Source organism: Vulpes lagopus, chromosome 3 (genome assembly GCF_018345385.1).
Source record: "Vulpes lagopus strain Blue_001 chromosome 3, ASM1834538v1, whole genome shotgun sequence".
NCBI lineage: Eukaryota > Metazoa > Chordata > Mammalia > Carnivora > Canidae > Vulpes > Vulpes lagopus.
In genome coordinates, this window is record NC_054826.1 from 24,256,736 (window position 1) to 24,271,644 (window position 14,909).

At 36.2% G+C, this 14,909-nt stretch overlaps 1 protein-coding gene across 2 annotated transcripts in view; it reads left to right on the forward strand.

Annotated features, from left to right (window-relative positions):
• Positions 1 to 14,018, forward strand: part of PARP8 (poly(ADP-ribose) polymerase family member 8) — a 178,068-nt gene extending 164,050 nt beyond the window's left edge. For both annotated transcript variants that reach the window (XM_041747011.1, XM_041747010.1), the window contains exon 27: positions 2,426 to 14,018. In XM_041747011.1, coding sequence (XP_041602945.1) covers positions 2,426 to 2,528 — 103 coding nt within the window. In that variant the 3' untranslated portion in view covers positions 2,529 to 14,018. The remainder of the gene's footprint in view (positions 1 to 2,425) is intronic.
• Positions 14,019 to 14,909: the final 891 nt, after the last annotated feature.

Sequence of the window (14,909 nt, forward strand, 5' to 3'; positions counted from 1 at the left end):
AGGTTTTAGCATTAAATGAAGAGAAGATGCAACTGGGAATAATTAGGAAAACAGAAGCAAGATAACTTGGTGATTTATTGGATTTTGGCACACGGAAGAGCCGAGAATGGCTGAAGTTTTCTTGTTGAGAGACTGGGTAAATGATGGTACTCCAAATTGAGATTTTGATAGAGTAAAAAAGGAGTCTTGGGTAAAAAAATTAAGCTCGAATATACTAGATTTGTGATTTCTGTGGGAAAATTATAGTTAGGGAAATATGTAAGGATTAGAGATATAGTTTAGGAATCAGCATGTGGGTGATAATTAAAGCAGCGGGAGAGACCAAAATAATTGAGAGTTTGCATATCATGAAAAGAGAAAACACTGAGAGTGAATTGTGGCTAAAACCAGCCTTGAAATGGGAGGCCAGGGAAGAAGACGAGATGAAAGAAACTGAGAATTAATAATCGAAGGGCCAACTAGGGAGTGAAGAGATAATATAGCTTCAGGAAAAAAGAGCAGTCGACTGTATCACATATTGCAGACGTAGCAGGTAAAATCTGAATCTCTCATCTATGAGGCCATGGGTAACCATTGTCCATACTTTCAGTAGAGTGGTAGGGTCAGAAGAATGATTGCAGTGGGTTGAGGAAAGCAGGAGCAGTTAAAATGTACTGTAGACAAATCTCAAAGGTCAATTTTAAATTGAAAGGAATAGAGATGGTAATATGTAGGCTGAGTATCAGTTAAGCCAAGAGTATCTTACTCAACTTTGTGTCCAGTGGACAGAGGACACAGATGCCATAGAGAACGAACATAAATGTGTATTAGGAAAATGAGGAGAGAGCCATGTGGACTGGTATGTGTAAGCACTATGGTTTCTTTGTCTCTCCAGTTGTCTTTTTGGTAGTGTTTTTTGCTTTCCAAAATCCAGATCCTTGAGGAACTAGCTGGATCAGCTTGGTAAACACCATTCTCTCTCTTGGGATGAGCCTGCAAGCCAGGTTGCCTCCCCAGCCTTGACTCAGCATTATGGATGGCTTAGTTTACCCTTTGTCCCATGGGTAGCCAGGATTTGCACAAAAACAAGTATAACATATTTTACTTGCCCAGTAAAATGTATCTTTTACACAGTTTGCCACAAAGCACCAAATTGGATTCAGACAGTGCTTAAAACATTTCGCTTTAGCATTCTCCACTTAATTAACACAGCACTTTTACAGTTTGGTCTCCTGGGAAAATAATTCTAAGTGAGCCATGTGCCACATATCCCTTTCTTTTCTTCACAGTGAGTGTCGGACACGTACATATGCGTACGCTCGTGTGTGTGTGTGTGTGTGTGTGTGTACATACTATATGGATCAAATTAATCAAGTTGATAGGCAACAGGGGGTGAGTTCTTAAGAGTTTAAACTTGATACAAATGCAGTGATCACTAGGTATTTAAGCAGTGGATTACATAAGGACCGGAGTTCTCATTGCTGTGTGTCATCTATTCCATTTTCCTGTATTGTGCTATTTCAGAATTTTAATGTGGTGAGGAAAAGACAGTGGTGCGCATAAATCTTTGAGACTGCTTACACCCCTGGTTATCTACTTTGAAGTAATTACCACTTCTCGAAAGCTTCTGTCTTGAAGTCATTTTTATGAAGTAAAATTAATTCATCACCTATTCTCCTTCTGAATATTACCATGGAAGTTTAAAAACCCATTCTTGGAAAATTCTTATTGCCCAAGTAAGTTTATTTGAGGAAATGAATAATCATCTAAAATGCAATTATTTCTTTCTAAAGGACTTAGTAATCGCTGTCCTTTAATGCTATATCTCCACTTCTGTAGCTTAGCTAAACTTAGCACACTTGCATTCCTCTGTGAAGTACCAGCATAAATAAGAATATCTTCTATAGTCAGTCTACATAGAGCAACCAGTGATAAGGGGAAAAAAGGTGGCACCGATCACAACAGAATAATAATTAGAAGGCAGAGCAGTGGCAGAAAGTGAAGTAATTTCTAAAGTGTCACAGATCAGAAAATAAACAAATGATTGAAGTACGAGTGGGGCTAACAAGTTTTGAACCTAAGGAATGGAAAGCTAAGGCTGGTATGTTCCTTCAGGGTAGGCTTCATAAAACAACTGCTGAGGGAAAAGTCTGCCAGGCCAAAGACCCAAGGTGCTTCCTGCAGCACAGGCGATGCTTTAGGGATGAAAAAGGAAGGAAGGGGCAAACAGGGCATGATGTAGGATGATCATGTGTTTAGCAGGTTTTTCTGTGTTTATTAATGCACACACATTATTAAATACACCTGAGAAATAACTTCTTCACTGCTCATTCCCTTTGGCTATTAAAGGTTTTAGGTACCAAATAGCATTTCTAAGGCGGCTTAAGTGCTTTTTGGATATTTTATCCCTTTAAAAATGTCCTCTGTTTCTTTTCTTGGGTTTTAGCTATGAAGATGGCCAAGTTGGAGATGCGAATATTAACACACAAGAAGGAGGCATTCACAAAGAGATCCTTCGAGTAATTGGTAATCAAACTGCTACTGGTTAAAGGACCACCATTTAATTAACATGATTTGAAAGCCTTCCTCGGGTTCAAAGCTGGATTTTGAACTGAAGAAGATGATAAAATAATTTATTGTTATTATAAACAAAAGTAACCCTTTGAATACTGATTTTTTTCTTAGTATTTCTAAGTATCTCATTAAATACCTAAAATGGTATAAAATTTATCAATTGTAGGGTTATGGAATCTAGTAATAAAATTACAACAGCACTTAAACTAAAGTTTGGGTTGCTCACACAATAAACAGATTGAAAAAACAGTTTTGTGCTGATATTTTTATATTAAACTCTTTAATTGGAAATTTGGTATTATATACCGACATTTTAGGTTAACAAAATAGAACTGAGAACATTTTATAATGACGTCTAAATCTATATGATACTTTGCAATAAGTACGTTTGCACATTCTGATGTGCTGTTTAATTAGTGGTATGAGCATTCAAATGTTTTGGGGAGGGATGTTTCCTATTCTCCTGTTATTTTTTTCTTATACAAAAATAATTAGGTCTTAGATGCAGTGCTTTGCCCAAGAGTATGTAATGTACATATCTATAGATTGATACATCAAAGTGTGTGACTGTGCATATATGTGTGTATGTATACACATATATGTGTTTCAACAACAGATGGCACAGCTCCACAATTCTGTCTATGCTCATTTAATGAAAAGAATAATAGTAAGCAGTAAATCTGGACATAAACCAAGATATGAGTCAAATTTACCACCATTCAGTCATTGAAAATATTTACAATTTTTCTATTTGTTTAAATAATTTTCCCTTCAGTTAAAATTCAGCTCTTTCGTGATGTTATCTAACAGTTATAATTTGGGGAACATAGATGCCCCAGGTGGACTAAATCTATATTTAAATGATTATATGTTTAAGAGAAGGGCCTCAAAATTTAAACAAACTATATTTTTTATTTCCTACAATGGAGCATTTTTAAAATTTATTTATACCACACCAGCATTTTTTATATTTTTTCATCTAATACCTCGGCTTAGTTTTTTTCGTATTGAGAAAGAAGATAAACTTTGAAGTTTCTTTTATATTAAAAGAACACAAATAAGTTTATAAGAATAATAACACCAGCTCTCAGTATTTTCCTTTCAAGAGTCATGTGCTCATCCAAATCATTTCTATTTCTTTGAGTCCTAAAGTTATTCATATTCATCATAAGTTTTAATTGATGGTGTTTATTTTCCTACATGATGTCTTTGGAATAAGGCCATTTATGAGAGCAATTTAATTAGCAAGTCTGCCACACTATTCAAATCCTGAATCAAGACTCATATCTGCTGCTCAGTTATTTAGAAAGAAAATAAATAAATAAAAATGTTTAGTCATTTGCAAGTATAATGTTATAACTTCTATGTTTATTTCCTTTGGCATAAAAGGTGAGCGAAAAGGTCATACACGTTGTTAAGGGTTGCTATTCAAGAAGTATTTATTAATTGTTTGTTTTCTAATACTGTAAATAATCGCTATGCCACTTAATTTCTGCAAAAATAGACTTGAAGTGGTTGGGATATTAATCATTGTTATAGGATACACTTAAAACATTGATCTATTCTGATTTGTGCCTCTGAACCCAAAGCCAGACTGAGGGACAGTATTGGCATGGTAGGGCCAAAATAGAGCATTTTACCTAGTGTTCTGTGACCAGATACTTGAAGACTTTACACAGGACAAAAGGACCACTTGCTTTTTTCCTGTCAAGATTCCCCAAGTCTTCCAAATCCCTTTGTGTTTTAAAAACATTTTTAAGCAACAAGATAATTTTCCAAATTAATTTTGTGGCACATTCTATAAATACCATAACTACGAAGATGTACTAGCAGGATTTAGAAATTGAGGTCTTAGAGCCCCACCTATGTGGCCACTGGCATCATTGAGGCACCTCCCAAAACAATGTTCAGTGCCTCCAAGCACAGTTTTAAAACCATGGACCCAATCCATTAAGGTCTGACTTAACAGTTGAGTGATCGGTAAGGAGTGTAGTATTAAAATCTGAACTGGAAGGGTAACTTGGAGGACTCAGGGGAGAGCATTTCAGGGAGCAAACACTGGCTTAATGCAAACTCCTATTGCCAGTTCAAGAATAAAAGTAAATTCACCTCTTAGAACAAGGAAAATAGTTGATAGTTTTAATGCCTCCTAAATATTACAGATAAAAGACATCATTTATGATAATAAAATAAGATGTCTCCTAATGGTAATTAATTGAATGCTATTACAATGCAAAATGACAGATTTTAAGTTTATTTTGGAAAATTAAGTTCAGATCCTCTGTAAACAAATATTCTAAGTATTAGAGCAATTAAAGTTCTTTTAATTGAACTTTTGATATTGGGATAGCTATAGTATGCTGATACTTACTTTATTTTTAAAGAATTTAATTTCAATATATACTAGTAGTAAATGAATATCATGCTTACAAGATCCAAGGAGGTCTTTAAAATTTAGAAGCTTAAACATTATCATGCCTTGATTCAGTCAACCCATAAAGATATTATCTATTGACATATTTGATGATGCCAAATGTGATATTGTATTGTATTTATAAAATATTTGAAGTCTGTTCACTGATGCTTTGTAATAGTTATATTAATTGTGTGACATTACTACTTAGTATTAACCCACCGAACAAAGGTAATCTTTTATTTTCATTCTTGAAGTAGGAGAAGAAGAACCTTAATTTATTTCTACTTTTTCCTGCGTTACTGACTTTGTGAACATTTCCCTATAAGTAATTTGTCCTCTTTCACTGTCCACTGTATTGAAAAAGAGAAGAAAATGACTGGACATTCGAGAAGAGAAAAAATAATATACTTATAACCTAGTGCTATAGAATACATTATAGTAAGGCACCAAAGGTGCCTTAGACTACATTATGTTGAAATTATTTTTATTTCTTTTTGCTCAGCAAATCTCAGTCAAATGTTGGACATGGAGGAGTTTTCAATTTAAAATTTAAAGATGTGCCACATCCTTAAGCTTAGTATTAAATATGTGATGTAAGAAACCAACCCCAAAACTATTTATTGTTAATGTTCTGAATATCTCTCATTGAAAAATTTAAGAGTTTAGAAAAGACCTCTCTCAGTTATTGTCTGCTTTGCTAAAAGAAAGAAAACTTTTAATATGCAAGTATATGAATTTTTAATACCATTGAAAGAATTTTAGCAGTACTTTATACCATAATATCATACCTTGCCAGAGGGCATGGCATTTGAGAAAGTTTTAAGGAAAAATTCATCATCTTTGTTAATGTCTGGATGCCTTCATCAAATAGTAATTTCATATGTCATGAAGGGCCACTCAACCTTGAACTATCTACCACTTAAATATGTGGATTTCATAGTAGCACTTGAAGCACATTTAAAAAATATTAGGATGTTATTCGATTGTTTCGCTGAATTCTTCATTATAACACTACCTCAAGACAAATGATAGACTGTTTGTGAAGGTAAATTGGGTTTCCAGTAGAAGGAACAAATAAAATTTTGCAAATGAAAGTTATCAAATAATTCAATGGTCAAGACTGTGTTGGACATAGATATTGTCAGTTACCTCTTGACAGTGCAGTAATATGGATATTTCAGTCACTGGTGATGAATGATAGTAGGTACGACCCAGTGAGTTATATGAAGGGGTTTCAAGTTGCAAAATTTGAATATAATTAGTTCCCTTTCAGATTGGTTTCTCCATGGGCCAATTTGACTTCAATTCACCTAAGCCACAAACAATTGCTCACTTAACAGTTAAAGGATTAAAATACTCAACTGTTTTGCCAGAATGGCAGACTGAATATTCAATTATTTTGGCATTGAATGCCTGCTAAATTTTTGTCAGATTATATATAAATTTGATGTATATTATTGTCCAGTCAATTTTTCCTGGAGCTTTTGTATACAGTATGATATATTAGGATAAGTTTTTGTAGGTTAAAAGAATTTCAAGTAGTTTTTAGACAAAACATATCCATGAGTGTGAAAAAGCTGTGTTGAAGAATAGATTACATTACACATTTACCAGCAAGTCAGTAAAAAAAAAATAGTGCTTATTTACATAGTCAACATAATTTAATGTTCTAAAAATATTTTCTTCAATCTGCCCAATATTTAATGTATCATTTGAGATTTAAAAAAATGCAGCCACTCCTTTATGTAAACATTAAGATATGCCTATGTTTCTTTAACTATCCAGCCTTCTTTACAATAAATTTCTTGACTTTTGTGCACAAAATAGTATATTGCAACCTGCTATTTAGCCTTTGGTGCCTTAGAGTTATTATAAATATTTAACAATATGTACATAATGTAAATACTGCCAAGAGATCACTAAGGCCAAATATTTTCTCTATTCACTTTTTATTGCACTTGCTTTCTATTGCTACTTAAGCCTCTTTTATCCAGCTTTGTAATAGTTCTAACATTGTAGCCAATGTAAATGTTTACTTTCAATAAATCTGAATTTGTTCAACAAGTACGGTATATGTGGGCACTATTTTGAAAACTTGGCTAGGTCTTAGATACTATCCTGATGATGAATCTTGCTTCTGGGGACTAGATTTTTGAAGTTCTCAACAAACTCTAAAAACGATTTTGCCTTTTTTCACTTATAAAATACTTTTAAAATAAGGGGGTATTTAAAAAAAGCCCTTCTTACCAACATTCCCCCCAAATAGTCACAATATATTTAATTGGTCATGTTGAGTACCATTTTAATTTCAAATTCTGTCAAGAACTACAGGATTGAAACAAAAAAAAATTTTATATGTTTTGTAGATATGCTCTATAAACACTTAGGCATAGTATCAAAAGGAGCATTTCAAATGAATCATCTTGAATTTTCTAAGCATTTCTGGCTTGATTAGTAATTGGAAAATGATTTTTAAACCACTACATTTTATAACATCTCATTAACTGAATAAGACATTAGTCCATAAACAAATTTGGTTTTCTAAATACATTAATAGTAAATATGAGGAACTAAGTTTATATTCTCATAAGAAGTAACAGTTTTTACTCATGTTACATTTACAGCTGAGAAACCATAGAGAGTTAACTTCTGTTTATTAGAGTTGATTTCAGTTACTCTAGAAATACCTGTTAAGAGTCTATGTGCATACTTAGAGTTTACAATATTCTTATAAGGAATAGAGAGTTTTATATTTTGTGTTGGCCTTAAGGAACCTTCTATTTGGGAAAAGCAAAACCATGTTTGGAAATAATTCATGAATCTCACAAAAACAACAATGTTGAATGGAAAAGGCCAAAAATGCAAGCAATGTTTAGGAAACAAACAGATAATCTACATCATAGGTAAGGGGGAAATACCATGGTGTTAGCCCAACCCTCAACATCCCATAGACCTTCCCCAACTTGAGGAAAAGGCCTTTAAAACCAAAATGAAAGGAAGATTGGCATATGAAGGAAAGTAGGCTTACCAATGCAAGGGTCTTGAGTGAACCTGCAAAAATTCATAAATAATTTTGAAATCATTGAATTAAAAACTGCAATCCAAAGGACATTTTGAAACCTTACATTAGTGCCAATGAGTACTATATTGCTAATTTCCATTTGCTTATTCACCAGATACTTTTTGTAATCTTTTTGCAACAAAGTTATAATGATTTACTCATCTGCTTCTGCTTTTTTGCAGATAACACATATATTAGAAAGCACTTAATTTTTTGAGTTTTTAGCTTTTCCTCATCCAAATTTTGTATATCTTTATGACTTCATGGCTCAGTCTTACTTTTGGAACTGCCATTCCTTCTTACAATTATCTGCATTCCTCATCATAAGAATATAGTTGGCAAGAATGTACCTCTACATCCTAGGGTTTCTACTTGAAACCCTTTGAAGCCCACTCTTTTGGAAAACCAATGTTGAGAATCCCCAAGAATTTGTTGAGTATTTATTTTGTCTCTATTTCTGTTCCCAACCTCTGGGTCCTTCTTTTTAATTATTTCATATAGTAGTGACTTCTGACTTGTATCTAAGAACACTGAAAATTTCAAAGCTATCAAACATATACATTCTTTAAAAATCGTGTATTCCTGAATTTCAGATAAGAGAAATTTTGATTACATAGGGTTTGCTTTATCTAGTACTTTATAATTTAGAAAGCACGTTCACATAGATGATCTCATTTACCCTTCAGAATAACCCTATGAAAGGTGTTAGCAGATTTCTTTATCTCTCAGAGATAAGAAATTAAATAGCTTGTCAAAAGAGTCACTAGGCTTCAAACTTAGGGCCAGAGTTTCTGAGTCTTATCTCTGCTCTTTCTAATAAACCATGTTTCTTACTGCTGAGACCCCAGCTCAGCAAAACAGAAAACAAGTGTGTGAATTATGCAGACTAGGGGGGTGAGTCAATGAAGATTTAGGTCTGATTGCCTTGAGGAGCTCTATCAGGGAATCATCAAAACCATTCATAGGCTAGGTGTGATTTTATTCTAGAGAGTGGGCGGGGGTAGGGGGTTCGGTATGCAGTTGGTATAATTGACAGTGGAAAAGTCATTGCCAGCTCTTGGTGAGTGACATCATGGAAGTGGAGTTTGGGAAGTATGCTGGCAGCCATATTCAGAAGGAGTTCTGAGAGAGACAGAAAGCAAGAAGCTATGAATTGGTTTTAATAGTTCTTACAGGCGCAGAGGCCTGGAGAAGAACTAAGAAAAAGAATAGGTAGACAATACGTAGAATTTAGGAAAAAGCAGTAAATTAGTAAACAGAAGACCCAATTTATATGTTAGGATAACTTAAGATAAACTGAAAATAATTTTTCTCCAAATTTTTTATTGGAGATCAATTAAGATTCTCCTATTCCTTTTAGTATTCAGGAAAGAGAGTAGGGCTAACTGAAAACAGTGTTTCTGCACCATCTATAAAAGCACATATTTTTCCATGTGAAGAAGAGTAGGGGAGGAATATCCTATCCACAAAGGGACATCTTTGGGAATGCACTTCACTAAGAAGCCTATAAATACTGAGATATGTAAGAGAGTGGTTAGTAAATCTCATATGGGTTTTGATATGATGTCCAATTGTGTGTGTGTACAAGGCACTATTGCCTAGGGAACACCTAAGACTCACTGTCCAAGATGGTGGCACCTCACTCGATATGATCTACTTGGAAGACATCGTCCACCGTGAATGGCTTCAACTCCCACCTGTAATGATGACTCCTAAACCTGCGGCTCTTGTTCCTCTCTCTCCTGAGCTTCAAATTTATAGGATCATATAATGCTAAACAAACATCTCTTCCTCAGTGTTCAAGAGATACGGCAAATAAAAAACTCACTGGTTTTCCTATCCCTGACTATTCTACTCCCTTTTCACACTTCTCAATGACCCAATGAATGGCCACTCCATCCACCTGTTTACTCAAGCCAGGAGACAAGTCATCCCCTATTCCCCACCCTTTTACTCCATCACCACCAATTAATAGCCAAGTCATTTAATTTCTCTTTCTGAGTGTCTTGAGTGCATTCAAGTGTTTTGATCTCTCCTGTGACATACTTTGTTAACTTCTACATGGGTTATATCAGTGATCTCCAATGGCTCTCAACCGAATCCAGTGCCTTCTACCCAGAACAGATATTCAGCTAGGACATATGAGTGCAGCCTTATGATTGCTAAGATACTGAATACCTCTATATGTTAGTGAATAGACATCTGCACCGGCCTGGAGGCAGCAACTGAAGTGTTAACTCGGCTCACATAAGACCCTGCTGCCCTTTGGTCCCAGCTAAATAAGCTACTGGAATTTTTAATATCACCAGTGGCTTGACCCCCTTTCATAATGCTGATCTTTCTGAAATGTAAACCTGGTTTTATAGGCCCCTTACTTAAAATCTTTCAGTGTCTCCTAACATATTCCTCAAGATAAAACTTCTGGCTCCTTTTCCCTCTCCAGCCTCATTTTGCACCGCCACCACAGCGATCCTTACACTCAGCACTGGAGTCACACTGAGTTATTCGCAGTCCAGAGAACAGCCCATTACTACCCACTTCTCTCAGGCTTTTTCTCTCTGCCTAAGACAGCCCTACTTCCCGTCTCCACATTTTACTCCCCTTCACTTTCATTCTGTTTTCACTTCCTCCACCACCTTCCCTCTTTCTCCCAGACTGGACCAAGTGATTGTTCTAAGTCTTCTCTGAGTATCTGACCAGAGCTCATCCATCTCACTTAGCACATGGTGAAAAGGTTTATTGATTGTCTGCTTCTTGCCCCCTGGTCACCCCTCTTCCTTCCTACCAGGCACACGTTATTTTCGGTACCTAGTAAATGTTTTGACACTTATTACATACATAAAAAGTAACTCATAAATATCTGTCTGATGGAGATGGTTTTCAAATAAAGCAACATTAAAGCCAAAAATCTTTAGAATGTGTCTTAAGATTGGCACATAATATTTTCATAAATCTAAACAACTACTCAGCAGGAGGAACATAAGCCACAGCTATCATCATCATCATCATCATCATCATCATCATCATCTCCAGCTCCCAACTCCATCAGCTGAAGGAAACGTTGCTAACATCTACTCTCTCGTCAGCCTTGAGGTATATGCTTTCATCGTCCTGTTACTCATCCTAACTTTGGATCAAGCAATACCTGCTTTGGAAGGTCATTTTGAGGGCCTGGAATGAAACATAAAACTGGGTACTCACAGATTTATAATTTAATGTCAGTAATTTGCATAATCAAAGGATCATTGCTTTGCTAAATAATTACCTTAAATAATGAGCTTCTTTAGCATATTTAAGAGTTCATTTACAGGTCATTAACTACTTGACATACATGGAAGCGAGATACTTTAAGCTAAAGTACTAATCCTCATTACCAATAAAAATAAATCAGTGATGGAATTAAGTACATCTATAATTATAAGTCAGTGGTGAAATAAGGTTCCTTCCAAAGGAATTGCTTTCTTCTAACATGGTATAAATTGTAACAAACCTGAATTTTATTATACATACTTACTACTCTGACATCTAACTAAATTTTTGCAGCTGTGTAATTGGGAACATTTCTATTCTTTATGTGTTTCTGGGTTAACTTCTGGGATACGTATTTCTTAATACTTGTAGGCTTGCAGCATAATCAATATTCTAGTGCCGAGATGCAGCAGCCGTGGAGCAGTGTAGCCTCCTGCAATTTATTATTTGGAATATTTTTCCTTGAGTTTCTGCGTATTGCACATCTATCCATAATTCAAGGCCAAACTCATGTGCCCTCAAGTACATGAATACTTTCTGGATCACCCAGCCATAAATGATGTCTCTCTGTTCCAAATTTCTGCAATACTTTGTAGTTCTCTTGGAGCACTGGCATAGTTAATGCAATTGGGGGGTGGGGGGGCGTCTTTGGGTAAAAAATGGCATTCCTGAACATTATTCTCTACCTATCAACACCAGCAGTCTCTCTTTGCTAATGTTATGCTTAATTTCATAACTTTAAGATGTTAAACATGCAGTGTTTAATTTTTATAACCTTATAATTAAAAAGCATTTTAAATTTCTATTAGCATTACTGAAGAAAGCGGACAGAGAATGCCCCCCTACACACACACTTTGGACTAAAGGGGACCACTGTCTCTCTCCATCGCTTTCATACCTTGTCCACATCTGCTAATCAATCAGGATGATTTAGGAGAAGTACAGGGCAACATTATACCATTTAGCTACATAGTATAATGAAGAATAATAGATCCATCATTTTCTTTCCATTCTCCTTAATGGGAGTTTTCTTATTTCGTAGAGGGCAAAAAGGACTGGTCATACGTTGGACATGAGGCAAGATACTAAGCTACATATAGACATTCAAAAGGCATCTGACAAACACATAGATTTGCTTTTTAGTGTACAGAAGGGTTTTTTAAAAATAAGCAAATAGTAAACTTCATAAACATTGATTTTGTTTTATAATATTGTCTGAGTGACATCTGTTTCCAGGGATCAGGAATGGTATTTTGGCTTGCATAATTCCAACAATGAGGGTTTGGAAGCTTGCACTAGCACATTTTTCTATCGAAATAGCAGTGCTCAAGACTTACGTTATTTTTGTTCCATTCCCAAAGTCATCACGTTGAAAACTATTTCTCTTGCCCGCTACATCTACTCAGTCTCCAAGAGCTGTCAAGCCTCCATCCAAAATATCTCTGCTCCCTTAAAATGCTATAATATTTGTCAGCTCTACTATTTTCATTTATCTATTCAAATCATATATATTTTTAGCCCATTGTGTGTACCAGTTTCTGTGATCCATGTTCTCCATATGCTCATTTTCACCTTCCAAGACGTAGTTCTTGCCTTAACAGGAGTCCACACTAAGAAAGTACAGACAAAGGCAACTACAGTCCGGGATGCTGCATGATGTGATAGGTGGGGACATGGAAGGAAATCTCTCACCCAGCCTTGAAGATCTCCTCATCAGGGTTCTATCCTGCTCAGAAGATTTTGTGGTTTCTCATTCATACATGAACCACAGATTCTAACACAGTATTGAAGCCCTATATGAAGAAACCAAATAGTTTTCTATCTATCTACTCACTTCACATGACTTATTTCCAGTCAAACCAGGATCCCCCATTAATACCTGGATGCACCAAACCTTGGACTTCCCTACGAGTCAGTTCATTCTACCCATTACCACTGTCAGATCCGTTGCTTTGATCTTTCTTTAAAAATCTCAAAGGGAATCTTACCTCCTCTCTGAGGCCTGTTACCAGATGCAGTCTTACAGCCATTAGGGTGAACATTTCTCGTGGGTTCCAACACATTGTGCTGGTAAGAGCGACAGCCTTTCTTCATTTCCTCCACTAGACTGGGAGCTCCTCCAGATAAAAGTCTTTATCTTTTGGTATGCTCCAAGACCTGAATAAGTTAGCAGCAAATATTTTTTAATAAAGACATATATAATTTGAAGAATTTGTGGCCAAAGCAGTACTATTGTATGCTACCGGCACTTCCTTAAGTGGTTTCTGCTCTTCCACCCCAATGGTACCAAACTATAAACTGAGGATAAATTAATATGTCTAAATCTTGTTTTGCAAATTCACTACAACAAAATGCTACTCGTTCCAATAGCAACTAGAAATCCCCTGTGGGGAAAAAAAGAAAATAGCTGAACCTCAACTTGGGATCCTGGTTCTCTCTGTTTCCTAATCTGTCTTGAAAATACTGTTTGATATCTTCCTCACAACCCGTTTCTCACGTCAGACTGGGCAGGCCTGGTCAGGATTTGTATGGTTGTTAGCTAGAGAAAAAGGAGAGGGTAAACCCTTAAGACTCTTTCCCTCAGAACTGTAGCCTCCAGTCGCTGCTGGTTTCTCCTCATCCTCAGGAAGGATAAACTTCTGTTTCAGCTTCATTTATGAAACTCCCAGGAGATGCACAAAGAGAGAAGCTTCTCCATATTAGATGAGGCTATGTTGTTCCATTGAGTATCCTTGTGACTACGTTTTTCCTGTGGGCAAAAAAGAAAGAAGAGGGTTGGGAAGGGATCCCAATAAGCTCAGGTCTTCTTTCCTGACTGGAAAAGCCCTTGGAAAACCTAGAAAAATTAGCCACGCGTGTTTTCCTTCACTGGCATGGGCTGAAGAGGTGGGCCCTAGGAGAGAAGTTAAGGAAGTTGCCTTTCATTCCTTCCACAGCCAATAGAGCCAGGTCAGAAGCAGCAGAGAGAAAAGGCCAATAATCTCAGAGCCCTCTGACACCAGGAAGAGTAGCAAGAGAAATTTCAGAGTAGAGCCTCTTGTGGATCCTGGCTGTCTCACACTGATTTCCCATGCTACCTTTTAGAAACAATATTCAACTTGTTTAAATGCTTAGTAACTTAGTTGGTTTTTCTTTATAGGACTGCCACCTTTAATGCTTTTGAGTTGTCTAGCTCTTTGGGGCTCTCTCCATATATATGTTTATTTGTCTGTTTTTCTTTTTTTAATTTTTTATATTTTATTTATTTATTAGAGACAGAGAGAGAGAGAGAGAGAGGCAGAGACACAGGCAGAGGGAGAAGCAAAATCCCTGCAGGGGGCCCGACGTGGGACTCGATCCCAGGTCTCCAGGATCACACCCTGAGCCGAAGGCAGCGCTAAACCGCTGACCCACCAGGGCTGCCCTCTGTTTTTCATTTTATTTGTCTACATTAGTGCTTTCCTCAGCACGACTGCAGCTGTTCTTTTACCCACACCCCCTGCACTCCAAACTCCATTCCAAACCAAGTATGTTGACATATTTCCAGAAACGTCATTCTGGAAGGTGAGAAGGTGAAAGGTTAGCCCATACTAGGTTGTGACGTTATTAACAAGCTGTCATCATCTTAGGACTTGCAGACAAAAGTGAGCA